At 32.2% G+C, this 26,800-nt stretch overlaps 6 protein-coding genes and 1 non-coding gene across 9 annotated transcripts; 5 read left to right on the top strand and 2 right to left on the bottom strand.

Annotated features, from left to right (window-relative positions):
* Positions 1-490: 490 nt before the first annotated feature.
* On the top strand, positions 491-2,672 carry LOC112718112 (glutamate receptor 2.7-like). Its single transcript, XM_072205713.1, has 3 exons — positions 491-749; positions 831-2,104; positions 2,352-2,672. Exons 1-3 carry the CDS (start codon positions 491-493, stop codon positions 2,670-2,672), a joined length of 1,854 nt encoding a protein of 617 aa, XP_072061814.1.
* A 57-nt stretch (positions 2,673-2,729) lies between these two features.
* LOC140175792 (glutamate receptor 3.4-like) lies at positions 2,730-3,926 on the top strand. Its single transcript, XM_072204405.1, has 2 exons — positions 2,730-3,146; positions 3,247-3,926. The coding sequence occupies exons 1-2, from the start codon at positions 2,847-2,849 to the stop codon at positions 3,736-3,738; spliced, it is 792 nt and encodes a 263-aa protein (XP_072060506.1). The 5' UTR covers positions 2,730-2,846; the 3' UTR covers positions 3,739-3,926.
* Positions 3,927-5,047: 1,121 nt separating this feature from the next.
* On the top strand, positions 5,048-8,633 carry LOC112718433 (glutamate receptor 2.7-like). Its single transcript, XM_029289458.2, has 5 exons — positions 5,048-5,544; positions 5,660-6,953; positions 7,145-7,451; positions 7,542-7,939; positions 8,034-8,633. Exons 2-5 carry the CDS (start codon positions 6,072-6,074, stop codon positions 8,310-8,312), a joined length of 1,866 nt encoding a protein of 621 aa, XP_029145291.2. The 5' UTR covers positions 5,048-5,544; positions 5,660-6,071; the 3' UTR covers positions 8,313-8,633.
* Positions 8,634-8,928: 295 nt separating this feature from the next.
* LOC112714511 (uncharacterized) lies at positions 8,929-11,181 on the top strand. 2 transcript variants are annotated; one of them, XM_072204406.1, is made up of 8 exons: positions 8,929-8,947; positions 9,138-9,393; positions 9,485-9,551; positions 9,638-9,668; positions 9,771-9,911; positions 10,549-10,574; positions 10,681-10,736; positions 10,818-11,181. In XM_072204406.1, exons 2-8 carry the CDS (start codon positions 9,260-9,262, stop codon positions 10,843-10,845), a joined length of 483 nt encoding a protein of 160 aa, XP_072060507.1. In that variant the 5' UTR covers positions 8,929-8,947; positions 9,138-9,259; the 3' UTR covers positions 10,846-11,181. The 2 variants fall into 2 exon arrangements, with proteins under 2 accessions (XP_072060507.1, XP_025621911.1); XM_025766126.3 differs by lacking the exon at positions 8,929-8,947 and having other exon boundaries at positions 8,981-9,393.
* Positions 11,182-12,785: 1,604 nt separating this feature from the next.
* TRNAE-CUC (transfer RNA glutamic acid (anticodon CUC)) lies at positions 12,786-12,858 on the bottom strand. Its single transcript has one exon. It is a non-coding gene; the product is annotated as a tRNA-Glu (tRNA).
* Positions 12,859-13,078: 220 nt separating this feature from the next.
* On the top strand, positions 13,079-16,838 carry LOC112714512 (GDSL esterase/lipase At5g45950). The gene is made up of 4 exons (XM_025766127.3): positions 13,079-13,662; positions 14,190-14,323; positions 14,813-15,046; positions 16,279-16,838. The coding sequence occupies exons 1-4, from the start codon at positions 13,374-13,376 to the stop codon at positions 16,711-16,713; spliced, it is 1,092 nt and encodes a 363-aa protein (XP_025621912.1). The 5' UTR covers positions 13,079-13,373; the 3' UTR covers positions 16,714-16,838.
* Positions 16,839-19,504: 2,666 nt separating this feature from the next.
* Positions 19,505-25,390, bottom strand: LOC112714513 (GDSL esterase/lipase At5g45960). Of its 2 annotated transcripts, none has more exons than XM_025766129.3 (5): positions 25,028-25,390; positions 24,591-24,712; positions 23,915-24,148; positions 19,961-20,246; positions 19,505-19,872 (listed from the first exon to the last, which is right to left on the bottom strand). In XM_025766129.3, exons 1-5 carry the CDS (start codon positions 25,299-25,301, stop codon positions 19,679-19,681), a joined length of 1,110 nt encoding a protein of 369 aa, XP_025621914.1. In that variant the 5' UTR covers positions 25,302-25,390; the 3' UTR covers positions 19,505-19,678. The 2 variants fall into 2 exon arrangements, with proteins under 2 accessions (XP_025621914.1, XP_025621913.1); XM_025766128.3 differs by having other exon boundaries at positions 24,591-24,724.
* Between the last annotated feature and the right edge of the window lie 1,410 nt (positions 25,391-26,800).

A 26,800-nucleotide genomic window follows, 5' to 3' on the forward strand; every position in this document is an offset into this window, starting at 1 on the left:
GGGGTTGAAATTGAGGTCGGTCAAAAATTTCAGGGCCAAAATGAATTTCAACTCCCAAAAATATGTTAACATCAGTTTGAAAATTATTTTAATACAACCATTAGTTAATAGACATTCCAAGTTTCTTGGAGAACGGATTTGATCGAACTATGTAAGTTGACCTTTCAAACTTTTAATCCTTGGTCAAACAATAAAAAGTTTAATTTTATTTCATGAAGTGATTCTTATCAAATTTACATTTTTATTCTCACACGTTAGACATTGATTTACACTTGTACGCAATACACTTAGAAATGATCATATGCGAACTTTCAAAGGGTAATGTTCCATAAGTTGAGAACAAATGAATAATTTTCAATTCAACAACACCAATGTGCTATAAGATTATGACCAGTTCCCTCCATTGAATACATGTATATAACTATTATGCTTCTTTTATTGGAAATAACAACTTTTTTGCAAATGCTTAAACTTGCCTATTAGGACCAACATGAATTCACATATTTTGCTTCTTCTTCCTATAATAATCACCTTGATCCTGTTCACCTCTGTTTCAGAAGCTCAAGCTGCCAAAACTCCTCAAAATGCAAGTGTTGGTGTTGTCATTGATGTCAATTCTGATACCGGAAAACAGCAGAGAAGAGCCATGGAGATTGCAGCTCAAACTTTCAATAACCATTTAAAAACTCATAACATAGTTCTTTCCTTCCTTGACTCTAGCAGGAACCCTTTACAAGCAGCTTCAGCTGGTGAGTGGTACTAGTACTAATCTGATCATAAAAGAAGTGAAGTGTTGAACCAATTTAATCTAAGTTCTTTTTGGTTTTCAGCTGAGGAACTAATTGCTAAGAAGAAAGTTGAAGTCGTTATTGGCATGGAGACATGGCAGGAAACAGCTCTAGTTGCTGATCTTGGAGCTAAAGCTCAAGTACCAGTTATTTCATTCTCTGCTCCACCTATAGTACCTCCATTAATGCAAACTCGTTGGCCTTTCTTGATTCAAATGGCTGATAATTACACTGCACATATGAACTGCATAGCAGATATTATCCATTCATACAACTGGCAAAAGGTTGTAGCAATATATGAAGATGACTTTTATAGCAGCTATTCCGGTATGTTAAGCCTCTTATCTGAGGCTCTACAAAAGGTTGATTCTGAGATTGAGTACCAACTAGCTCTTCCACCATTTAGTTCTTTAACTGATCCAAAAGGGGTTGTTCTTGATGAGTTGCTTAAGCTATTGCAAGTAAAATCTCGGGTTTTCGTTGTTCTTCAAGCATCATTACCTATGGTAACACATTTGTTCAGAGAAGCAAGGAAAATTGGATTGATGGGAAAAGATTCAGCTTGGATAATCAATGAAGGGAGTACTAGTACATTTGAATCTTACAACACAACCATTTTATCCTCTATGGAGGGTGCTTTGGGAATCAAAACCTACTATTCTACAAGCTCTATTGCTTATACTCAGTTTCAAGAGAATTTCCAAGCTGGAACATCTAAACCAGGATTATATGCACTAAGAGCCTATGATAGCATCACAATGATCACAAAAGCCTTGGAGAAAATGAATGCTAACTCTAGCAACTCAAGAGTGTTCATGGAGAAAATGTTGTCAAGCAATTTTGATGGCTTAAGTGGGAGCATAAGTTTCAAAGAAAGCCAGTTATCCTACACTCCAAGAATGAGAGTCATAAATGTGGTTAATAACAGATACACAGAACTGGACTTTTGGACCCCAGAATTGAAGTTTGAAAGATCTCTTAAAACACTGGAAGACATAGAGAAAAGAGATGATCTTGGTACAAGAAACATAACTGGCACAGTGGTTTGGCCTGGAGGCCTAAATTCTACTGTTCATATTCCTATGGGATGGAAGTTACCAACAGATACAAATCCTTTAAAAGTTGCAGTTCCTGTAAACCCAGCTTTTGAAAACTTTGTAAAGGAAGTATCACAAAATCAATATCAAGGTTTCTGTATTGATCTTTTCTACTCAATAAGACAAATTCTGAGTGAGAACTATGGTGACCTATTGCCCTATGAATTTCATTCCTTCAATGAATCCTATGACAGTCTTTTTCAGAATGTCATAAATGAGGTAAAGAAATTTTACTTTAAGCTATTTATCATCTGGAATATATGCACATCAAAACATAACACTGAATTGTACAAGCAATTTGCTAAGGACTTCAAATAAAATCATATCAAAAGCATCTTTGGCATACTTAATCATGGACTAGTTCCAAATCATGTTCATAGTTGCATGCTTTTTTTATTATTACGTCGATCTTTCTTTCTGAAAATTAAATACTAATACTACTGCTGTGGATCATACTCATGTGCAGTCCTATGATGCTATAGTGGGAGATGTAACAATCCTTGCGAATCGATCAAAGTATGTTTCGTTCACTCAACCATACACTGAGTCAGGTTTATCACTCATTCTTCCAGTAGAGACTGAAGGGTCAGCATGGTTGTTTATGAAACCATTTAGCTGGCAAATGTGGATAGCAACTAGTAGCATCCTCATCTACACAATGTTTATCATCTGGTTCTTAGAACATAAACTGAATCCAGAATTTGGTGGACCACTGAAAAATCAGATCAGCACCACACTGTGGTTTGCTTTTTCTTCTCTATTTTTTTCTCACAGTAAGTATAATTAGTAACATCAAAGCTTTTGATTTTTCTTCTATTTTCTGTAAAATAAGTATCATGGTTTTGATTTGTGATGTATCACAGGAGAGAAAATAAACAGCAACTCTGCAAGAGTAGTAGTTGGTGTATGGCTATTTCTTGTGTTTGTTCTAACATCAAGCTACACTGCAAGCCTTTCTTCAATGCTCACTGTTACAAAGTTGAAATCTGGAAGAGATATTAATTGGCTGAGGCAAAATAATTTACCAGTTGGATGTGACAATGTCAGTACCTTTGTCAAGGACTACATGGTGAATGTATATAAATTACATCCAAAGCAAATTATAGATGTTGATGGTGAGAGTGATATTGTGGAAAAATTCAAGACCAAACAAATTGTTGCTCTATTTCTTGAGAGTCCATATGAGAAGGTTTTCTTGAATAAGTATTGCAATCAATATTCTTCAACCACAGCTGCATATAGATTTGGAGGAATGGGATTTGTGAGTGCTTAATTTTAGTTATGCATTTTATTTTTTTCACTTTCAAGTTTTGATTCACATTATATATGTGATTATAATATGATACATAATCCAAATGCAGGTATTCCAAAAAGGATCTCCAATGGCAAAGGACTTCTCTGAAGCAATTTTAACACTGGCTGAAGATGGAACACTAAAGAAATTGGAAAATGAATGGTTGACACCATCCAATGAATGCTCAAACACATCATCCCCTCAAACAGAGAGCCTGACCCTCAGCAATTTCTTGGGCCTCTATGCCATATGTGCTGCTACATCCACCATTTGCTTAGTGCTGGCATTGCTGACAAAATGGCACCATCATCATCATCATAATCAAGAAGAAGAAGCAGCAAGTCAACAAGAAAGGAAAGATGAGGATAGTGTTTTGAAGAGAGCATTTAGATTGAGCACAGAACTATATAATGGGAGCCTCAAAACACTAGATAGAGCTGCAACTACACAAGGGGTGCGCCTTAGGAATAATTCATCAAGGTGGGAGAGTGTAAGCACTTCTGAGCATGTAGCAAATAATCCACAACGCTCCCACTCAGCTGTCATAAGAATGCTATAACCATAAGCATACTATGGAAACTACAGCCTCATTTTTTTTAACAAACCAATAACAACAATCAACAATAACAGCGAAGTCTTATTTCGTTAGGTGGATCGGCTACATAGATCAAACCATATCATTGTGTTCTATTATGTATCATATTTACCGTAAGATCGGTTATACATAAATATCCTTTGACCACCTTATGTATATAGTCTTATTGTTTGGTCTTTCTCTACCATTCACCACCTAACCTCCTAATCGGATGCTTTGTCGATCTTCTCCTAACATACAAACCACCTGAAATGAGATTCTACCATTTTTTCAATAATATTTGTTATATTATTTATCATCTAACTGGGATCCAGCTGATTCAATAATATAAATTGGTTGAAGTGAAAAATTATATTTTTGGTTTAGTTTTATGCTTTCATACTTACCAGCATCATGAAATATTCTTGCCAACCAGAAACCAGTAAAAGTATTGATTGCTGAATATTCGTCCCTACACAAGACAATAAATTCAGACTTTTGTCTCTTAGTCTTTTTAGTGGACTTCTAAATTTTAATAGTTGTGGTTTCGATACTTCTATAAATGCATTCTTTTTCTCACATAGAATTGTCTTATTTCAAGATTCAGCCCTATAATTTGCTATAGGAATCTTAGGTCTCCCATAGTATTTACAAAAAAAAAAAAATAAGGCTTTTACATTGTTGCCATTAGCCCATTGCAGAACTCATTTGCATCACTTATCTTTCATCCAAATTTGTCTACTCTTATAGTCTTCTATCAACTCTTGTGGTCCAGAACTAAAAGAACGTACTTGTTACATTTATTTACAAAACTTAGAAAACAAGAAAACAAAATGTCCAATCCTGATCATTAATTAATGAATTTTTGGAGGAACTCTTAATTAGATTTCGTACATAGACTTGCATCTATGATCTATCCCGGGAATTTATTAACTTAGCATTAATATATACACAAGCGCATTAATACATTAATAGACCAAAAATATTATTTGTAATTTTTAACACCAAAATCAACCACTAAAATCAGTCATTTTATATATATATATATATGTGGTTTTTAATTTATTTTTAACGTGTATTTTATATTTTAATATGTATTTTATATTGATAACTGATTTTAGTATACACTTAGCATGATTGTTGATAGACTTATAGACACTAATGTGACTAAGTCATAATTTATTAATTGTGATTATTTACATATGTAGTATATTCTCGTTAGAATAATCTTATCTCAATATCATCCAAGAAAATATAATATCCTCTCTGGGTGCTAAGGCTAACCATTATTTGTGTGTAATAAAAAGTCTTGTGTCTCTCGCTTCTGATATCCAACTATTTCTTCAAGACTCAAATGTTGTGGAGTCAACCCTTCACAATTGACAAAGTCTCATTTCTCAAATTCCATGCCCCACTTAGATCCCTTTAATTTGTATCACAAAGTTTAAATGCCTAAGGAAGCCTATACATCAAAACATACAAAAGAAACTCCAACAAACTGTTTATGCAGCATGCATTATTGCCCTTCAACTATTCTTCAATCACTTGCAATGACTTGGCTCTTCTTTTTTCTTGTTTTCATCATGAATGCAAACTCCCATGAGGCCAAGAATGAATGCAACAAAGTTATATCAGTTGGGGTGATTATGGATGCTAATTCTCGTGTGGGGAAAGAGCAGAGAGTAGCCATGGAAATTGCAGCACAAACTTACAATAGCACTTCAAAGAACTACAAGTTGTCTCTCCATTTTCATAACTCTACCATGGACCCCATAAGTGACACCAATCTTGGTTAGTACTATATCTAGCATTTGATAAGAAAAAAAATAAAAGATATTATTTTTCATGCGTTAGGATTATTAACTTAGCATCTTTAGTATTGAATATTGTGTGACTTTTCTTGCAGCGGAAGAAATGATAAGAATGCAGAAAGTGCAAGTGATTTTAGGCTTCCACACATGGCCAGAAGCAGCTCTTATAGCTGAAATAGGATCGCGGTTTCAAGTTCCTATTATATCCTATGCAGAACCTTTGATTACTCCACCATTGATGTCAATCCGGTGGCCATTTTTGGTAAGAATGGCCAACAGTGGCAGAGCATATGTAAAATGCATTGTGGAAATAGTCAAAGCTTATGGCTGGCAAAGAGTAATAGCCATCTATGAAGATGATGCCTATGGTGGAGAACAAGGGATGCTAGCCCTGCTATCTGAGGCCCTCCAAGATGCAAATTCAATGATTGAATACAATTTATTCTTCCACCAATTTCTTCTTTGCATGATCCAAGAGGGCTAGTGCAAGACGAGCTACTTAAGTTAATGAATACTCAACAATCGCGAGTGTTTATCGTGCTGCAATCATCACTAGAAATGGTGATTCACTTGTTCAGAGAAGCTTCAAATATAGGACTTGTAGATAAAGAATCAGTTTGGATAATCCCAGAGAGCATAACCAATCTAATTGACTCCATCAACAAGTCTTCCATTTCATACATGGAAGGAGCTATAGGAATCAAGAACTACTACTCTGAAGGAAACAACAAGTACCAAGATTTTGAGGCTCAGTTTCAGAGAACTTTCTGGCCAAGAAGCCCCGAAGAAGATAACCGAAAGCCTGGATTTTTTGCTTTGCAAGCATATGATAGCATTAACATTGTGACTCAAGCACTGGACAGAATGAGCAATGGCAAAAGCAGCACAAATACCTTACTAAGAGAAATACAGTCAAGCAAATTTTCTGGTTTAAGTGGCCATATTGAATTTGAAGATGGAAAACTGCTGCAGAATCCTATCTTGAGAGTAGTGAATGTGGTTGGGAAGAGTTACAAAGAGTTGTGCTTTTGGACTCAGCAACATGGATTCTCCACAAGCTTCCATGCAACAAGACAAGATGGTGGTAATGGTAACCATGTTTCAGAATGCTTCAATGCTGTACTTTGGCCTGGGAATTTGCAAAGGACACCAAAGGGATGGAAAATGCCTACTAAACAAAAACCTATGAAAATCGCGGTCCCAGGCAGAACTACATTTTCCAGGTTTGTCAAGGTTGATTATGCCAAGAATCAAAACCTTGATAACTATGATGGATTCTGCATCAAGATTTTTGAGCAGGTGCACAAAATTTTGGGGTATGATCTACCCTATAAGTTCCATGCTATCAATTGCACCTATCCTGATTTGGTTCAATTAGTCTATAACAAGGTATTTATGATTTCCCTTGTTCCTTTTTTCCATTCTTAATTAACCATTATCATATTATGTAATACTGGTATGACCAAGTCTATTACAATGTGCAATTATGTCCAAGTTCACTTATCAAAATGTTACAATTATAATTTATTCTAAATACAACCAGCTATCTTATTGATTTTTTATTTTTGTATTTTTGGAAGAGTTATGATGCTGTTATTGGGGATATTACGATACTAGAGGAAAGATTGCCATATGTGGACTTCACTGTGCCATATGCAGAATCAGGATTGTCAATGTTAGTTCCAGCAAAGTCTGAAGAATCAGCATGGATGTTCACCAAGCCATTTACCTGGCAACTTTGGACAGTTACAGGAGCCATCTTGATCTATACAATGTTAGTAGTTTGGCTACTTGAGAAAGAACCTAATCCAGAGTTTCATGGCAATTGGAAGAGCCAGATCAGCACTGCTCTTTGGTTTACCGTCTCCTCTTTGTTCTTTGCTCACAGTTAGTATCAATCTCTATTTTCAATTTGGTTCCAATAATTTAAAAGTTTCAAACCTGAGTAAAATGAAGCCAAATTTTCTCATTTTTCAGGGGAGAAAATGTATAGAAAGTTAACTCGGGTGGTGATGGTATCATGGCTCTTCCTAGTTCTGATTCTTAATTCAAGCTACACTGCAAGTCTTTCTTCAATGCTCACAGTGAAGCAGCTGCAGCCAAATGTCACAGACATTGAGTGGCTGAAGAAGAACAACATGAAGATTGGTTGTGATGGTGACTCATTTGTTAGAAACTACCTAGAGGATGTGGAGAAGTTCAAGCCAGAAAACATAATCAACATTACCAGTGAAGACAGATATATTGATGCATTTGCAAATGGTAGCATAGTAGCTGCATTTCTTGAATTACCCTATGAAAAAGTATTCATTAGCGAATATTGTGATGGATACACTGCCTCCATTCCCAGAACTAGATTTGGAGGATTAGGCTTTGTAAGTAAAAAATAGTACCAAACTTTTGTTCACCAAGTAAAACAAAAATATCATATTATGTTTTGAATAAAAACATTCAAATGATTTGATGCAGATGTTCCAGAAAGGCTCCCCGGTGACAAGAGATGTTTCCAGAGCTATATTACATCTCTCAGAAAATGGAGAGCTGAAAAAGTTGGAAGAGGAATGGTTGTTTAGTGCATCACAGAAATGCTCCAACAATATGACCTCCAATGGCATGGAAAGCTTGAGTCTAAGAAGCTTGTGGATTCTATTCGTCATCTCCGGTGCCACTTCCACTATTTGTATGCTACTATCAGCAATGCCATGGCAAAAGTTGTCTCCAAAGTCAAGAATTGGCACCAGAACATAATGCCACAACAAGCGATGAGAGTATTTGGAGAAGGGTGATTACACTTGCAATGCAGATTCATAGCAAAAAGATCAACAATTCAAGTGATATCTGATAATATAAGTGATCATTCTTCTTCTTTTGGAAGGGACAATCATTTGAGAGATGATGATAGCACTGAGCAACAACATCATCATCAAGAAGAAGAAGCAAAAATTTCAGATCTTCCTCATCACTGATAAGAATATTTTGGAGTATCAAAACTATATATAAAGGGTGTTTCAAGTATGTCTACCATATAATAGTACTAAAATTACAAAGAACCATATTGGTTTTCCAAAACTTCAACGCTATTTTTTTTTTTTTGGTTTATCCAAACGGTATCCCCCAACACGACAGGTTAAAGACTAATCCGTCGCGGATCCGAGCTCTATTTAAGGGTCTGCCGCTGGTCAATGAGTCACTGCATTTTTTTTATGATACGAGGGGCCATAGGCCCAAAGAAAGAAAAAAAAAACAAAAGAAAACAAGCACACTAGCGTTTGGAGATACATTTGATGAGTCGCTGGTTAATGAGTCGCTGCATTTACAAGACGGGATTCGAACTCCGATACTTGTTTAAGCGGACGAGTCAGCTCACCACTCCACCAACCCATGTTGGTTCTTCCATGCTATTCTAACTTCAACATTTTTATCATCTCTGTTTTTTTTCACCAACTTAACCAACCAATATAAGTCGATGAGTAATGAGTAACAACTATTCAATCTAGCCCAATCAGTATTTTTTTCCAAAAAAAAAAAAGATGAAGCCCGTATTGAATGTTGTTCCACGTGTGACGGTGGCAGTAACAGCAGCGCCAGCAGTAGGAGTGGTAGTATCTGCGCTTTCCCGCACAAGAGGAAGAAAGCCACTGCGCGGAGTCGCACGCCGGATAAGGTCCAAGCCGCTCACACTCACAGTCAAAGCAATGCGAGCCGTCGTTCAGCGAGTCGCCTCCGCATCCGTCGAGGTTGAAGGCCGCATCGTCTCCGAGATCGGCCCCGGCCTCCTCGTCCTTGTCGGAATCCACGACTCCGATTCCGACGCCGACGCCGATTACATGTCCTCCTCCACGCTTCTCTCTCTTCTTGTTCTTTTTATGTTTCTTCAAAGCTCCAATTTCTAACTTCTTTTTCTTTTTTTGTTTCCACAGATGCAGGAAGGTCTTGAACATGAGGTTGTTCCCTAATGAAAATACGGGAAAAGCATGGGACCATAGTGTAATTCTATCGATATCTTCCTTGCTATCTTTTACAATTCTGATTGTGAATTCATATTACAGTGTGCGTATCTTGTGTTTGTGCAGGTGATGCAGAAAAATTATCAAGTTCTGCTTGGTATTATTCACATTCTAAACGTTGATTATGGAAATTGGCGTTTCCTTTTCCTTTTCATTTTCATTATCAGCTGAATGATTATTATTAATTTGTATGTAACAGTGAGCCAGTTTACCTTGTATGGATTCCTCAAGGGTAACAAGCCAGATTTTCATGTTGCTATGCCTCCGCAGAAGGCCAACCCCTTCTATGCGTCTTTAGTTGACAGGTTCAGGAACACATATAACTCAGATGCTATCAGGGGTATCTAACTAATATCCATCTTCCTATTTCTATAAATCTGTAATAATCATTTGAGTACTAGCAATGCATGGTTTTCGTTTTCCATTCATGTAGTCAAGAATCAATTTTATGTAATTCATGTGCTTACACTTTTATTATACTTACAGTGTATTGTAATGAAAACAATGACATAGACCTTCCCACACCAAACAATCTCTAACTATAGTGCTACTGCTTAGACCTAACTGACTAGAGGAATGGTCTAGGGTGGTTGATGGCCAAATATAGCAGTGTATGGTATAGTGTTCTAGTATACCCCGGCGTTTCAGGGGAATCCATGGTTGTGTACCCCATTGTTTTTAGAATTGCAAAAATGATTCACATTAATGACTTATGTTTCCTGTCCTGGCCAACAAAGATGAATATGCCAATTCTATCTATCACACTCTATATCAAAATCAAGTTATTGTTGGTTTGAAAAAAGTTGTTTATGAAATCATATCTATTAACTTATCAATAGCAAAATTATAAATAGAGAACACAACCTCAAAGATTCAAGTGTGCCTATTTGCTGCTTACCTTTAACAAGTGCTAGTTGTAGTTGCTTTGCATTGATGCACTTTTAGATTTTGCTGAAGCCATCTAAACTTCTATGCAGATGGTGTGTTTGGAGCAATGATGAAGGTATGTAACATCACCCAACTCTTGTGTGAGGTTTCCATTGTTGTGTGATTACATCAAATGCTGCCTTTTATTGGTGTAACAATCCTCACCCTTATGATGGTGACAGGTAAATTTGGTTAATGATGGACCAGTTACCATGCAGCTTGATTCACAATCGTCCAAGTGAGTATATGATAATATTAGTTTTGATAAAAATATTTGCTTGTTTCATGATAACAATTCTGTTTAAAATTCATCTTTCAGGAATACGTCTGACACAGCAGAATCTTGATCTGCCTTGATGAAAAACGAGTTTTGAGATCCAACCAATTTTTTTGGCAAAATCATGTAGGACATGGTCATTCACATGGGTTTTGTTGATCATTCTATATGAAGCTCATTATCTGCTACTGGAAATCACTTATCCATCTTGGAACACTATTTCAGCTCAAGGATGCCTAAGGTTGTCCTTGCCCATTCTGTTTATACGGAAATAGAGTTTGTATTCTTTTTGTACTCACTAAAGCCAGATGATTACCCTGTGTGAAGGGCTAATGCCTTATGACCATTATATTTGCCAAATTGTATTTTTAATGTAGTCTGTTGTAGACCCATATTTTGTACTAAATCCCTGTAGTGGTCCCTCATATTCACGAATTTCACCATTTTAGTGCCTCATATTCAAAATTCAATATACTGGTCTTTGAGATCCAATTTTAGGCACCACATTGGTCCTTAAACGCTTTCCAATATTGAATCAACGAACGAAATGCTTAGCTAACTTTGACTTGCTACGCTAGACACATGGCTTAATAGCATCTTTTCGTTTTAGCTCTTAAAAAGGACAAAAGAAGGTCGTTTTGGAGAATGAAGAGAGACATAATGATTTACACATCATATAACTCTTCTTCCTTTTCTCGATTTTGCATTGTTTAAATGCCAAAATGAAATGACGTAGTTTAGCCATATGTCCAGTGTGACAAGTCAGAGCCAATTCAGCACTTAGTTTGCTAATTCAGTATTAGAAAGGGTCCAAGAACTAATATGGTACCTAGAACTGAATCTCGAGAAACAGTATAGGTAATTTTGCAACTAACTAGTTAACGAGCATACTGTTAGTCTCTCCTACATATTTCAGCCATTTTGCACTACCAGATCATTTTGACAATAATAATGTCATCACACATCATCCGTGATTAGCTACATTAAAATGGATTGTTAGTCTCTCCTACATATTTCAGCCATTTTGCAGTACCAGATCATTTTGACAATAATAATGTCATCACACATCATCCGTGATTAGCTACATTAAAATGGATTGCAGATGCTTCATATATTCTTGATCTCTTGTACAGTAACAACAACAAATAAATTCTTAGGCTCTAAGGTCGGCTACCTATAGCAGTCGGTTTACTAATACTGCAAATAGTAATCATGCATGCATCCTATTATTTCAAAGGCCAAAAACCAACTATTGTTCAAAGACAGTGAGCTAAAATGGATCAAATCAATCTATCACATCAATCTAAATCCTACGCGGGATTCTCAACTGCCTTGGCAGTCCATTTTGCAAGTGATCCCACCAAATATGAAGCATCTAAGAGTTGATAATGCCAAATATCATGCTGTTAATGTCGAGGTAAACTAAATGCCCTAAAAACAATATCCATCTACATTGCTTGCATATCATAAAGTAGCTTAGATATTATGCAGAATGCATTGATTTCGTTAGTACTATTGGGGACTTTGGGGAGCAAAGCCTTCAATATTTGTTCCAAACTCATGTGAAGGGTCCTACCATAGTAAGAACATAAGCTCACATGTTATTTGGTGCATTTTTAATAAGACTAATGATTTCCTGCATATAGTTCTTGCTTTATTAATTATTAGCCTCTTTTATGGATATTCATAGATCATTGATTTTTTAACTTATAAAAAAATTCCTTTGCCTATTGTGTTTCTTTCTTTTGTTAACTGATGGGTTCTCCTGTTAGTATGAAAACAATATCATACCCAAATGAATAAATAATGTGCACTATTCACATACATAAAAATCAAGGATGCAGTTTTGCATTATAGTAGTCAGTTGTTGAACAAGAAGAAAAAGTAATATGCATTTATGAAGAGCTAGTAAGCTACTGCTACTTGAACAACATTTTACCACATTTTCTGGTAGGCCATAGATCATCATTAAATATGGTGGGGACAAGAAATCAGAAAAAAATTATTAAATTCCGTTGCCGGGACTTGAACCCGGGTCTCTCGGGTGAGAGCCGAGTATCCTAACCAACTAGACTACAACGGAATTTTGCTATTTATTGCAAGTTATAATATATTATTTAAACTTTAAAAATACAACATGCTATAAACATTGAAACTGGGAAAAATGCAAAACAAAAACAAAAGAAAATGTGAGCCACTCTGAAGTGAACACATAAGAAGTTATCATGTGGAGTGTCCAGCAAGGAGCAAGGAGGATCAGTTTGGAGCTGTCTTCAAATAAGGAAGGGATCTCCTGAGTCCTCATTATTATAGTGACAATAGTCTTAAACTTTTAATGCTGTGTAGTTGATTTTATAGAACCGAATTATAAATGCTCTAACTACCTCAACAAATTCTTACCTGGCGAATTTAAAGAACGGTGTGAGGCTACTACTATATCATAATATCAACATCACTTTATTAACATTATTATTATAAGTACTCACCTATGAAGGTGGGGGATTTCGCTTCATCAATATCACTGAAATATCTAGCTACTTTCTTGCGGGTCCTTCAATTTCTATAGAGTTCAGAATAGAGAGCTTGTTCCATTCCATTATGGAGTTGGTGGTGGTGAGAATGATGATAATAACAATGGCATTAATAATAATAATGCCATTATATTATTCAGTAGTTGCTAAAGTGGACATTGGTCTCGTGAGGCAATTGGCTGCAAAGAACAATGTTTCATGCATATTGGTTTTTGGAGACTCAAGTGTTGACCCTGGCAACAACAATGTCCTTGGCACCACCATGAAAAGCAACTTCCCTCCTTATGGCAAGAACTTCTTTAACGCCCGCCCAACCGGAAGGTTTAGTAATGGCAGACTTGCCACTGATTTCATTGGTAATAAACACATATTTATACTTTCATTCAATTGATTAAGACCTTAGTCTTTTCTAGCAGTTATTATTATTAGAACTTAGAAGTAGTATCTATCATTATGAAAACAAAACTTAAGTAGTGTTGCATGGGACTTTCACATTTAATAAGTGCTAAAAATTTCTTGACAGATGAAACAAATAATATAAATTCATAAATTTATTATATATGCTAGCTAGTGTTATGTTTCACCTCTATATAATAGAGTATCTGTACAATGTGAAAAATGGGAGTGCAGGAATGTTCGATTCAGACAGATATTTATTATTTCTGGTATTCGGATGGTTATTCTGGATAACATGAGTGTATTATGTTTGAGAAATTAGTAATATTTTATTCTGAATGTTCATTTCTTAACTCATATTGGGTCAAATAAATAGCCCGTACACATTTTAAAAATACTCCGTTGATTCCCTAGCAGAATTCATATTCAATAATGTACAAACTCTTTTAATTTGAGTCGTACTTCTTACAAACACTTGTATACACAGCTGATGAAGCAATGGGGTTCAGAAAAATAGTTCCACCATTTCTTGACCCAAATTTGAAGCTAGAAGATCTGCCATACGGTGTTAGTTTTGCATCAGCAGCTACAGGTTATGATGATCTTACTGCCAATATTTCGGTATGACATTCTAATCTATATATGATGACCTCTTAGTTAACTTAGGTAGCGTTTGTTTTGAGGTATTTGGACGGAGATTGTAAGACCGAGACTCAGTATTATATTTGTTAGTTTAGAGACTACTACTAAAATTTTAGTTTCTGTCCTCAAAATTTTAGTATTTCATTACCTCCAAAAAGTAGGGACACAGAGGATTGAAATTTTTGGGAATGAAGACTTAAATTTTAATAAAATTTTATATTTAAAATACCTTCATTTTAATTAATTAATTCCAACTTTATTATTTGTGCAAATTAAATTAGAACTTCATTCTTATTTCAGTCTCTATTTTCCACTTTACACCAAGTACAATCCTGACACTTATTTCAATCTATGTCTCTCGGTCTTCATCTCTCTTCCAAACCCTACCTTAGCTTCTATATTACTATAACTATACAACATACATATATTTGAAAATTAATTTGGAGTCTATTTAATTTGGTGAAACAGAATGTTCTACCAGTATCCAAACAACTAGAGTATTTTGAGCATTACAAGATTCACATGAGGAAATTGTTGGGAGAGAAAAGAGCTGAATTCATTATAAGGAATGCATTGTATGTGATAAGTATGGGCACAAATGATTTCCTACAAAACTATTTCTTGGAGGATACTCGCCCAAAGCAATACAGCTTGCAGAAGTTTGAGGAATTCTTGCTCTCCCAAATGACTAAGGACATTGAGGTTAGTTAATTCCCTTAACTTTAATTAACCTCATTTTTTAGTTCCATTTAGAAAATTTGATAGCTTATACAGTAGTGTCCTTGTGCTATAGGAATAGGAAACTATTGTTTGCAACTTTACACAAAGATATTATTGTTTTGCTACATTGGAGTGGTGGACCCATGTCCCTTGAGTGAAAAACATGTTCAATAAATGCTCTACCACTGTGGCAGATTGTTTGAATAAAAGTTGGATTTGTCATATGTCTGATTCTGAATTAAGAATCCGAGTTAGGTGGTTAGAAAAGCTCAAAATTGTGGAAAATTTCAATTAGTGAGTTAATATCATTAAGTTGGAGATTTTTTGCTAACGAGTGCAGAGCTAAAATCTCAAGTTATGTTGTTAAGTATCATTTCTTGCCATATATTTTTTGAATAGGAGAAAAAAATTATGTGAAAATATAATTAAATAAAAAAAATCACACTTAACAATATCGAAAAAACTAAAAACATCTATTTCCATTCCAGTATGGTAAAGTCTAAAGACCTGGAAAGAGACTTATGGACTATATATGGCTTATAGGTAATATAAATTGTTTAAAACATTTAAATTTTTTATTAACTAATATTTAATTATTTTGTTACTCTCTATAATTACACCAAATTTGCAATTAATTTTGTTTCTTTCAATTAGGCTTATATACTACTTTTAATTTTGTAATTAGATTTTTTTGTGTCAAAAAAATTAAAATTAATGAAGTATTTTTTAAAAAATATATGATCAAAAGATCTAATTAAGTTATTAATTATGGATACTTTCAATTTGTGGAAAAATATTTCGTTAACTCTAATATTTTTTTATAATGGTAAGAACCTAATTATAAAATTAAAAACAGTATTGAGATCTAATTTAAAAAATATATAAAAATTTAATTACAAAATTGATAAAATTACAAAACCCAATAGAATAATTAAAACATTAATTAATTATCCTTAGATTGATTATAGACAAACCCTACCTTGCTTTCTTTTCTTTTCTTTTTTTTTTATTTGGTCTAACACAACATACACATTCACTTACACACACTCCCGCTATTAGTACATGAATTATATAGTCTTCACTCAAGACAGACTCAAACTCTCATACATCATTCAATGAGACAGGTAAGTTTAGTATTTTGTAACATGCATGTCTACATTTTTTTTCCTTTGAAATCACATGCATATCTATTTTTTGATGTGGATACAATGCAGATGATGCATAGGCTAGGGGCCCAGAGGTTAGTTGTTGTTGGGGTCCTACCACTTGGGTGCATTCCACTTATGATGACCCTTAAGAACACCAACACTTGTGATCCAACTTTGAACAATGTGGCCCACTCATTCAATGCAAAGCTATCACTCCAATTGACCCAATTGAAGGCCCAATTGGGCATGAAGACCGCTTATGTTAATGTTTTTGGTATGATCCAAAACGCAGTATTGGACCCCAAAAAATACGGTTTTGTGGAAACTACAAAGGGATGCTGTGGAACAGGGTTAGTAGAATATGGTGATTCATGCAGAGGGTTGACTACTTGTTCAGATCCTGATCAATACATCTTCTGGGATGCTGTTCATCCAACCCAGAAGATGTACAAGATTATCGCTGATGAGGCCATTGAATCCATCGCTAATGAAATTGTTTAATGCATTTACACCACAACCAAATAAATATAAATATGTAATATGGTTAGTTAGTTGATTTGGTGTGTGGACATTATTTCTTCAATTTGTACCAACATTACTTAAACAAATCGTTTTGTCAAGTAAAACCTACCGTGCAAGAATAGCCATGATTTCATTTCCTTGCTATTTCACTGTTTTAATCTACAGACATCTATGTAAGAGGCTTGGTTCCCTATACACAAAACAAAACAAATACTAATGTGCTTCTTAGAAATTAAAAAAAAAGAGTGTTCTTTAAAAATTATTTTGTTATTAAAAATAAAATAAAAAAGCGAAAAAAAAAATAAAGCATTCTAAATTTTGAAATCTTAAATACTAAATTTAAGTTGTTTGCTACGGTACGATAATAAATTCATACATACCGATACGTTTAAAATATAGACAAATAATAACAATCCATGTGGAATTTATTTTCCACATCAACATTTAATTTTTGTTTTTTAAATATATATTATATCACCACTTTTACCAATACACTCCTTTAATTAAATAAAAATAAAAAATATTTTTTATTTAATTTTATAAAAAGTCTTAAACATTCTTCTTTTATTTGATTAGACAAAAATATCTTTTTAAATTAACGAAATTTTAGAATTCAATTAATCATAATTTTATAATTTCAAATAATTTAAACAACAAAATAAAAATATATTAAAAAAACAAAAAATCAAAATTTGTTCATTTTCTCTAATCATTTGTGCTCCCTCTAAGCAAAACATATCAAAAAAATAAAAAATCAATCGTTCTTCATTTTTTCTAATTACCCCTCTGAAGTAAAGTAGTAAAAGTTCCAAACCAAGACCCAAGGTTCTTTGCCGCCGACGTGCTCCCCGAGGTTCTAAGGCACTCCCTTCCTTCCAATTCTTCCTTCTTTGCTTCCAAATGGGTCCTTCATTCTGACCCAAAAATTCAATCTTTTGTTAACCCAGATGCAATCAACCCTCTTCGAGCTTATGTTTCGTTGCCTCAGGTCACGTTTGGTCCCAAAAGGTGAAATTTTTAATTCAGGCGTCCTTTAATTTTACTAGCTTACGTGGAAGAAAGGAATTTGAGGCCAGTTATGCTATAATTTTAGTTGCATAAAGTTATTTTTTGAGTTTGAAGTTTTAAAGGTTTAAATTTGATTTTTTCAAAACCCTTTAACCATACTAGTTTATGTGGAAAATTTGAGGAAAATTTTGTAGCTAGTTATTATAATTTTAATTGCATAAGGCTTTGCATTTAGTTAAAAAACCTAGAATTTTGGTTTAGGATTTTTACTGTTTTGTTTTAAAGAAGTAATTGGAGAAGATAAAGAACGATTAAATTTTTATTTTTTTGATATGTTTTGCTTAGAGGGGCACCAATATTAGAGAAGATGAAGAAATTTTGATTTTTTGTTTTTTTTAATATGTTTTTGTTTTGTTATTTAAATTATTTGAAACTATAAAGTTAGGATTAAGTGGATTCTAAAATTTCGTTAATTTAAAAGGATATTTTTGTCTAATCAAATAAAAGAAGAATGTTTAAGACTTTTTATAAAATTAAATAAAAAATATTTTTATTTTTATTTAATTAAAGGGTTGTATTAATAAAAGTGGTGATATAATATATATTTAAAAAAATAAAAATTAAATGTTGATGTGAAAAATAAATTCCACATAAATTGTTATTATTTGTCTATATTTTAAACGTATCGGTACGTACAAACACCTAAATTTAAAGGCAAATGCTAATGAGTTCCAAAAATTAAGGAATCTAGCACTCTTTAGACTCTAAAATTTAAATTTTAAACTTTAAATTATAATTTTAAATTCTAAAACTCTAAATCCTAAATTCTAAATCTTAAATTATAAATTCTAAAATCTAAAACAGAATCTTTGATATAAATTATAATAAATAGAAAGTTGAGATTTATTTAATTAATAAAGAGCACAATACTTTTTAGTTAGTAAATAATGTTTAAGGATGATTCAAATCTAATTCATTGATATAAAATAAAATAAAGAATCACATTAATTAACAAACTCCATAATAAACACTGAAAAATGAATAGCAAAACATAACACAATAATTTTTTTTTGTTATCTATGGTATTTTTCAATTCGATAGGTCAAAAATTAATTTATCGTGAATTTAAATTCTATTTATGGATCTATCGCTGCCTAATGAGTTATTGCATGGACAATATGAAATTCGAACTCCAACAATCTTGCTTAATCATATAAGTAAATTGACCAACTCAAATTGGTTACATAACATAATAGATTGAGTAAAAGGATTTTAGAAAATAATTTAGGTCACATAAATTCACTACAATAATTAAAGCAAAATAGAGAAAAACCGTTTCGAAAAAGCAGGCAAGTAAAATAAAGGTAAGAAGAATAAAGGTAACACAAATAAAATAAAAGGGTAGCCAAAAAATAAATAAATAAATAAATAAAACGAAAGCACACAAGAAATAAAGGGTCTAATATAAGAGTCTTCTATATATTTCAACCATGTAAAACTTTATTATCTGACACATATCTGTGACCTTTCTATTTCTGAATCCTCTGTATGGCTACCAACTTTGATGCCATGCCAATGTTTGCAATGTGTTAGTATATAAATAATTTTGGTAAGTTGTTGATCACAATTAATAAGATTATGACTTTATTTCATACAATACAATATAACAAATACAATAGCATCACATGATGTTGTCCCAAACTCCCAATATATGCATGTCATATACATGTGCCACTTTTCTTTAATATGCAAGCAATTTATATGGTAGAAATAATAACATGACTATTTTATACTATATAAATATAACATACACACATGCACTGTCCAATAATAGAGACTAATTAACCTCATATCATTCCATTTGAAATAAAATACAAGAAGAATAGCTTTTATTAGATGCCATATATAACTTGGAAGGAAAAGTAGTCATTAATTTCTAGCCGTTGATGATGAAATCAATGGTGGGGAGTTTAGCCAAGAACAGATTGTGATATGCTTTATCTGTTGGGTGAATTGAATCCCAGAAAACATACTTGGATGGATCTAAACAAACACCTGAAAACTTGTTACACAGTACTGATGCTTCAATATACCCACTTCCACAACACCCACTACCAACCTCATCAAATCCTACCATAGAAATAATATATAATGTTAATTAGCACAAAATTAATTGATACATTAAAAAAATGAATGTTAATATACTTGTGATACAAACCGAATTTTTGAGGTGCTTGGATCATTTGGGCTAATGGGCCATATATGTCAACATAATAGATTTTAGTTGGGGAGGTAGATATATTATTATTATTGAGGTGGAATTGAAAAAGATGTAACTCTTGTTGAAGGAGATGGTTGTAATCTCTTGCAATGGATGAATAGTGATCGATGCAATGACGATGGAGAATGTCATTAGGGGAATTTAAGGTGATCATCAAAGGTAAGCATCCCATTGGAGGTACTCCGGCAACTGCAATTTTTCTACCACCTTCTGCCACCACATCCTGATCACCAATTTAGGAAATTAATTAAATCCGTTATTCTTTATAATGTAAGCTAATTAAGCTACCTAGGATAATAATTAAGAAGACAACATATTAAACAACTTCAATTTCTTCTTATTTATGAGTTAATTAATGATGTAATACTAATGCAAGTTAGATTATGAAGTGTCAATTTTCCCAATCAATTAAACTCCTATATATTTCTCATGGAAAAATATAGGTAGACAATGAAAATACTAAATAATATGAATAATAGATATATCGGATGTTCATTTCACTAGGTGTGCGGATGGTTATTCTAATATTAAGATTTAGGTGAGTAATTTGGAAGTGTAGTGTGTTTTGATTTGATTGGTGGTTGTTCATATTGTTCAAAAAAATTATTGATTACCTATCATTACTTATTTCTGATTTTTTCTATAATTCTAAACCTTAAATCCTAAATAAACAACTATACTTGAATTACTTAAGGTAGAAACTCAGGTGTAATCGACTTCACATAAAGTTGATAGACGATAATCGTTAGATGAAGATTTAGTCAAATCAGTCAAATCATCTAATTACTCTCAACTATCAACTTCACATGAAGTCGACTGCACATGAGTTTCTACCATTACTTAATTAATATATATTTCTATATATTCTCTATGTTTTTTTTTTAAGAAAAATTCAAGATATGTTACGTCCCATTAAATTTGGCCTACTAATTAAGACAGAAACATAGTTAGAGACTCAATATAGATATTCAAAATAATCAAAATGTGTATGCATCATATTATACCTAGATTATATAATTATTTGGATGTATGTGTACAGTGTTTAGGAAAAAGTAGATGTAGCCACACAAATAAGCACATAACCACATTCATGAACATATTGACATAAAAGCAAATAAACCAAATCCAACCCTAAAGAAAGAAACCTATAATGGGATGCATATCAATGCTTCTTTCATTTCATGGCCCCTCCTAACTATCTCCTCCCTCAGCCACACTCTTTACAATTAGAAAACTATATATATATATATATATATATATATATATATATATATATATATATATATATATATTATAAAATTAAATACATGAAGGTGAAAATTTAGGTGCAGTTGACTTCATGTGAAGTTGATATCTGAGAATTGTTAGATGAAAATTTAGTCAAATAAGTCAAATCATCTAACAGCTATCAGTTATCAATTTCACGTGAAGTCAACTATATATAAGTTTCCATCCTACATGAAAGTTCACGTTAACGCGTTATGATTGCTAGCTAGTGCGGTGGTCCATTTAATTATTTATTATATATTCACCTACTTAATTAATCCTATAAAAATTTACCTGCGATCCATGGTTCATACCATGTATATATGGACAGAGTGAAAAAATTTGGGACCTTATTACTACTAATAATGTGTTTCCTTTTTACTCTAGTTATAGCTAGTACGATTAATGTAATTCATATTCAATATATATATGCTTGTTGCAGTACCCATATATATATATATATATATATTAACGTACATAAATGTTGTGTTTCATGTCTATGTATGTGTAGTCTCCAGTTTGAGTAACCAAAATTATTGTGGCTATGCCTACCATTATTCATGGCTTTCTAATACTATGTAATTTCATTTTCATAGTCTCATCTTTTAATTTTCTTTCATTTTCTCCCTCTATATATTGGCAAACATGTTGCTTCACATACAAACGTGTTAGTTTTTAATTTTTTTTATGGTGGAAATTCAGGTGCAGTCGATTTAATGTGAAGTTGATAACTGAGATTCGTTAGATAATTTGACTGATTTCACTAAATTTTCATCTAACGGCTCTCGACTATCAACTTTACGTGAAGTCAACTGCACTTGAATTTTCACATTTTTTTTTATTGAGAACAACTTAGCTATAGCTTCGAGGATTTTTGGTGGTTGGGTTTCTATATTAATTTTAATTTATTTCTTATCTACCATCAACTATACTAGAGACAACGACACTCCCAACTCATACATAGTTAAATAACTTATTTCTACTCTCATTATTTTATATATAGGAAAATATAAAAATGTAATTTTAAAATAGTGCATGTTAGTTAATTTTTTATTATAAAATTAATTTTTATCCTATTTTTTTAGAATTTAAAGTTTGAAATTAGAATTTAAAATTTATAATTTTAAGACAGATGATTTAAAATTAGAAAAAGAATTGACTAATGTTAACTGAAAAAGTTTATTCCTTAAACTTTTTTTTTTAAGTTTGGTGGGATAGATGTAAAAATAATGTGTTGTAGAATATATATTCTTGTTCATTATTTTGGAAAGAAATAATATGGTCTTTCTTGTGAGTACTTCAAATTTTGGAAAAGATGGATATTATTAATTGTAAAGTTATTAATTAATTATAATAAAAAAAGTATAAATAAATAAATTTTAATCAATTAATTTTTAAACAACTATAATTAATAATTTTAAATTTTATATATTTAAAAAATAAAATTTAAATAATCACTAATTAATAATAATTAATTAGTATGGAGTGTAGTTTAAAACAGTTTGTTGATTTGTTGTTGGCTAACTCCCTGTTATAATAACACTTGTAATCTTTGAATAATATGGAAGAAGCTAAGTACCAAAGATTAATTTTGCTAATATAAATTCAAAAACAATAATGTTTGAGAAGCAATAAAAATTCAATCCAAACAATTTAAAATTATCTTATTTAATATTTATTAATTATCGCGTTAAAATAATTGTACACTTTTAAATATAATAAATATATAATTATAAATATTAAATTATATAAAATAATTTTAGATATTTTCCGTCTAGCATATTAATATTCTATAAAAACCAAAAGTGTCAAATGAGAAATCAATGTTTCTAGCTATCTCCTATATCATCACATCTAACGAATGATTCGCTTTGATAAGAAAATACCTATTTTTAGCTAGTGGGTATTATTTCATTGTTTGAATTGAAAGCAACCATGCATGTCAAAGCTAAGTTAGAACTGAAAATTAATTTTATACTTCCCCATACAACAATGATATTAGCTAGTAATAGCAATAAAATAACATTTTAATATGATATACGATAGACATTAACTTACATTATTATAATCATACTTTCCCATACCAACTATTTATTATATATTCACTCGCCATTAAATTAAAGAAATAAAATTTAGTTACTTATTATACTAAAATTCATACCTTATCCAATAATAAATAAGTGATATTTCAACACGAGACACTGACTCAACATACCACTATTAACCATCATAAATATTTAGAATAAAGAGTTAGGTGGTTCATCGACAAATAATTTATAGTTGAAGTCATGAGAAATAGTATAACAGTACAAGACATTTGAAATTAAAATATCCTCCATGCAAATTAAATTTCAAATGTAGTAGTAGTATAATTAATTATTAATTAATATTTAGTAAATATTAGTTTGTTCTTTATAATAAGAAAGAATGATATGGGTAAAGCAAATAGCCATACTTAATTAAAGTTTAATTAAAGTACGCAGTAGCGTTAGTTGAATGTTATAATAACCAAACATATTTATAATTTATGCATATATATCACGTGTGAATATTCAAACATTAAAAAGGGATGGAAATTGAAGATATGAATGTGTGTGGTAATTGAGATGAAATTAAACATCAAACCTGAATAAATTGTTTCACATGTTGGATCAAGAATTGCTGGTAGGATAAGATAGTAAAACTCTTTCTTCTAATTGGTAGAGCGAAATAATTAAGAACGAAGTCGTTGGTACCAGCACTCAAGAAAAACACAGCCTTTTCTAGATGATTCTTGGTTCCTTCTTTACCAAGCTTAACCTCTAACTTCTTTTTGCATTCTCTAAAATATTCCAATTGTTTTCCTATTGGAATCACATTCTGTAATCAACAACAAACACAGAATAAATATAACACAAACAAATTATATATTTGTCCATAAATATGAAAATAACATATAGACACATATCAATATCATACTATAAATATATATATTGAAAGACAAGTGAAGTTTGTACTATTTTTTTCATGTCAAAACTTAGTCTATTTAAGTTCATGTGAAGTTGATAGTTGAGAATCGTTAAATAATTTAACAGATTTGACTAAACTATCAACTTTACATAAAGTTAACTGTACTTAAATTTTTACCATTGACTTAGGTGCAGTCGACTTCACGTAAAGTTTATAGTTGAAAGTCGTTAGATGAAAATTTAGTCAAATAAGTCAAATTATCTAACGACTCTCAGTTATCAACTTCACGTAAAATCGACTGCACTTGAATTTCTACATTTTTTCAATGCACATTTTTTTATATACGACATACACTGATTGATGGTGTAAGTTGGTCAAAGCCAGAACCAGCAGAGGCAAAACTAACACCTGTGATAAGCTCTTCAACGCTGAGATTTGGATCCAAATAAGCTGGAAGAAACGATTTCTTGAGTCCTGCATAGGAAGCTATACATATATATATATATATATATATATATATATATATATATATATGTGTGTGTGTGCAATGCACATTTATATATTTGAAGTTGAATGAATATATACTCAATCATATAGTAATTATAAGCATGTAATAAAGCCATATATATATATATATATAAAGGTGAAAACTCAGGTGAAATCGACTTCACGTGAAGTTGATATCTAAGAGTCGTCAGATGAAAATTTAGTCAAATCAGTCAAATCATCTAACAGCTCTAGGTATCAACTTCACGTGAAGTCGACTGCACTTGAGTTTCCATTATGTACCAATGTAATCAGTGGCAAGCTTGCCATTGCAGAATCTTCCAGTAGGAACATGGTTAGGGAAATCCATGCCATAAGGCGGAAAGTTGCATTTGAAAGGCGTGTCAATGTAGTTATTGTTTCCAGGGTCAACGGTGGAGTCTCCAAACACATAGAAGGCAGATATCTTATTATTACTACTATTGTTGAAAGCTTCAACTGTCAAACATAGAAGCTGCCAGAGAATAAAGAAAATCTGAGCAAGAAAAAGGAAAGAAGAAGAAGAAAAAGTCCCCATTTTTCGAATGGCCTCCAGGCTCCAAATAATAACAAAAAACTGGTCAAGTTTCAAGTTTTCTCACTGAAACACTGCCCCTATTATTGTGTCTATCTACTAGCATTTATAGAGTAATAATGGCCCAATTGTTTATCGTACAAATTAAACCCTATGTACCATGCATCATGACCAAAATAACCTTTTCGCATTTCATCTTTCAACCACCATTGTTATTATAACAATAATAATCATAATCATTATAATATGCATATAGTAATTAATTAATTAACGCCCTATAACCTCACACTATGTAGGTATAATAGTACCAAACATTTCCGTAGATAGTACATAATCAACTTTTTTCATTTTTCCCCACTTTATTAATGATCGATCTTTGCAAGGAACATTACCTATCCCAAAATGACATTTAACCGACAAAAGGTTAATCAGAGAAAGTATAGGAAGTCAATAAAATATCTATATAATGTATATAATGGGGGTTTATAAATGTTCGATTCAGTAGAATATCAGATGTTTATTATTTCTGGTACTCGAATGGTTATTTTGAATAGTATAAATGTATTATATTTGAGAAATTAGTAGTATTTTATTTTAAATGTTCATTTTTAATTCATATTGGACTAAATAAATAGTCCATTATACAAATACTCTATTGACTCTCTAGCAGAATTCATACATTATTATCTGATCTTAGATTCATTGTTAATCAATTAACTATTCACCACAGGCTTGCATCCCAATTTAGTGGGTTGAGATAATGTAAGTTAATCCTAATAAATATCATGATCAAAAAGTCTTGTTATGGCATCTAGATTGGTAACTGTGAAACCTCCTCTCTGAAAATAACAAAAAAATCTTCCAATTCCTACTTTTCAATTCACTGATTCTTCTAATTAGAAAATTGGGGTGGGTTCCTGGCTTTCTGCCCCATTTATACGCTGATCGAAGCTTCCACTTTATTAGTTTTTGCTTATTGGTTTCACCAAAATCAGAGGCCACGTGATGCCTTTTGGGCCTTTTTTGAACACGTGTTTTTGGGCCTGCCGTTCATTCATGTGCTAAAGCCCAAAATACAGAAATAAGAATAATCCAAGCCCAACTCCAACAACAAGTGTGCTTACTAGTTACTTGTTGGCCCGGGTCCCTGACCCAAAATAAAAAAGGTTACTACTCCGTAAGGGCTCTCTATTTTTTCAGAGTTGGAAAAAATTTCAGAATAAGCTCAAGTTGAAAAAATATTCTCTTATGCTATATTTTATGGTTGAGAGTTGACACAACATATAAATAGAGCAATAAATAAATAAATAAATAAAATTTATGTCTTATATTTAAAAAATCCATTGAAAAATTTAACAACTTGAGGTATATAGATGAATATGTCGGATGTTCAATTTAATAAGTATGCTAATGATTATGTTCATTATCTTTAATTTGATAGTTATTCCTTTTGATTTGATTTACTCGTGCACAGTTAATAATGCATGAATGTTCAATTTATT

This window comes from Arachis hypogaea, chromosome 10 (assembly GCF_003086295.3).
Source record: "Arachis hypogaea cultivar Tifrunner chromosome 10, arahy.Tifrunner.gnm2.J5K5, whole genome shotgun sequence".
In the NCBI taxonomy this organism is placed as follows: Eukaryota; Viridiplantae; Streptophyta; class Magnoliopsida; order Fabales; family Fabaceae; genus Arachis; species Arachis hypogaea.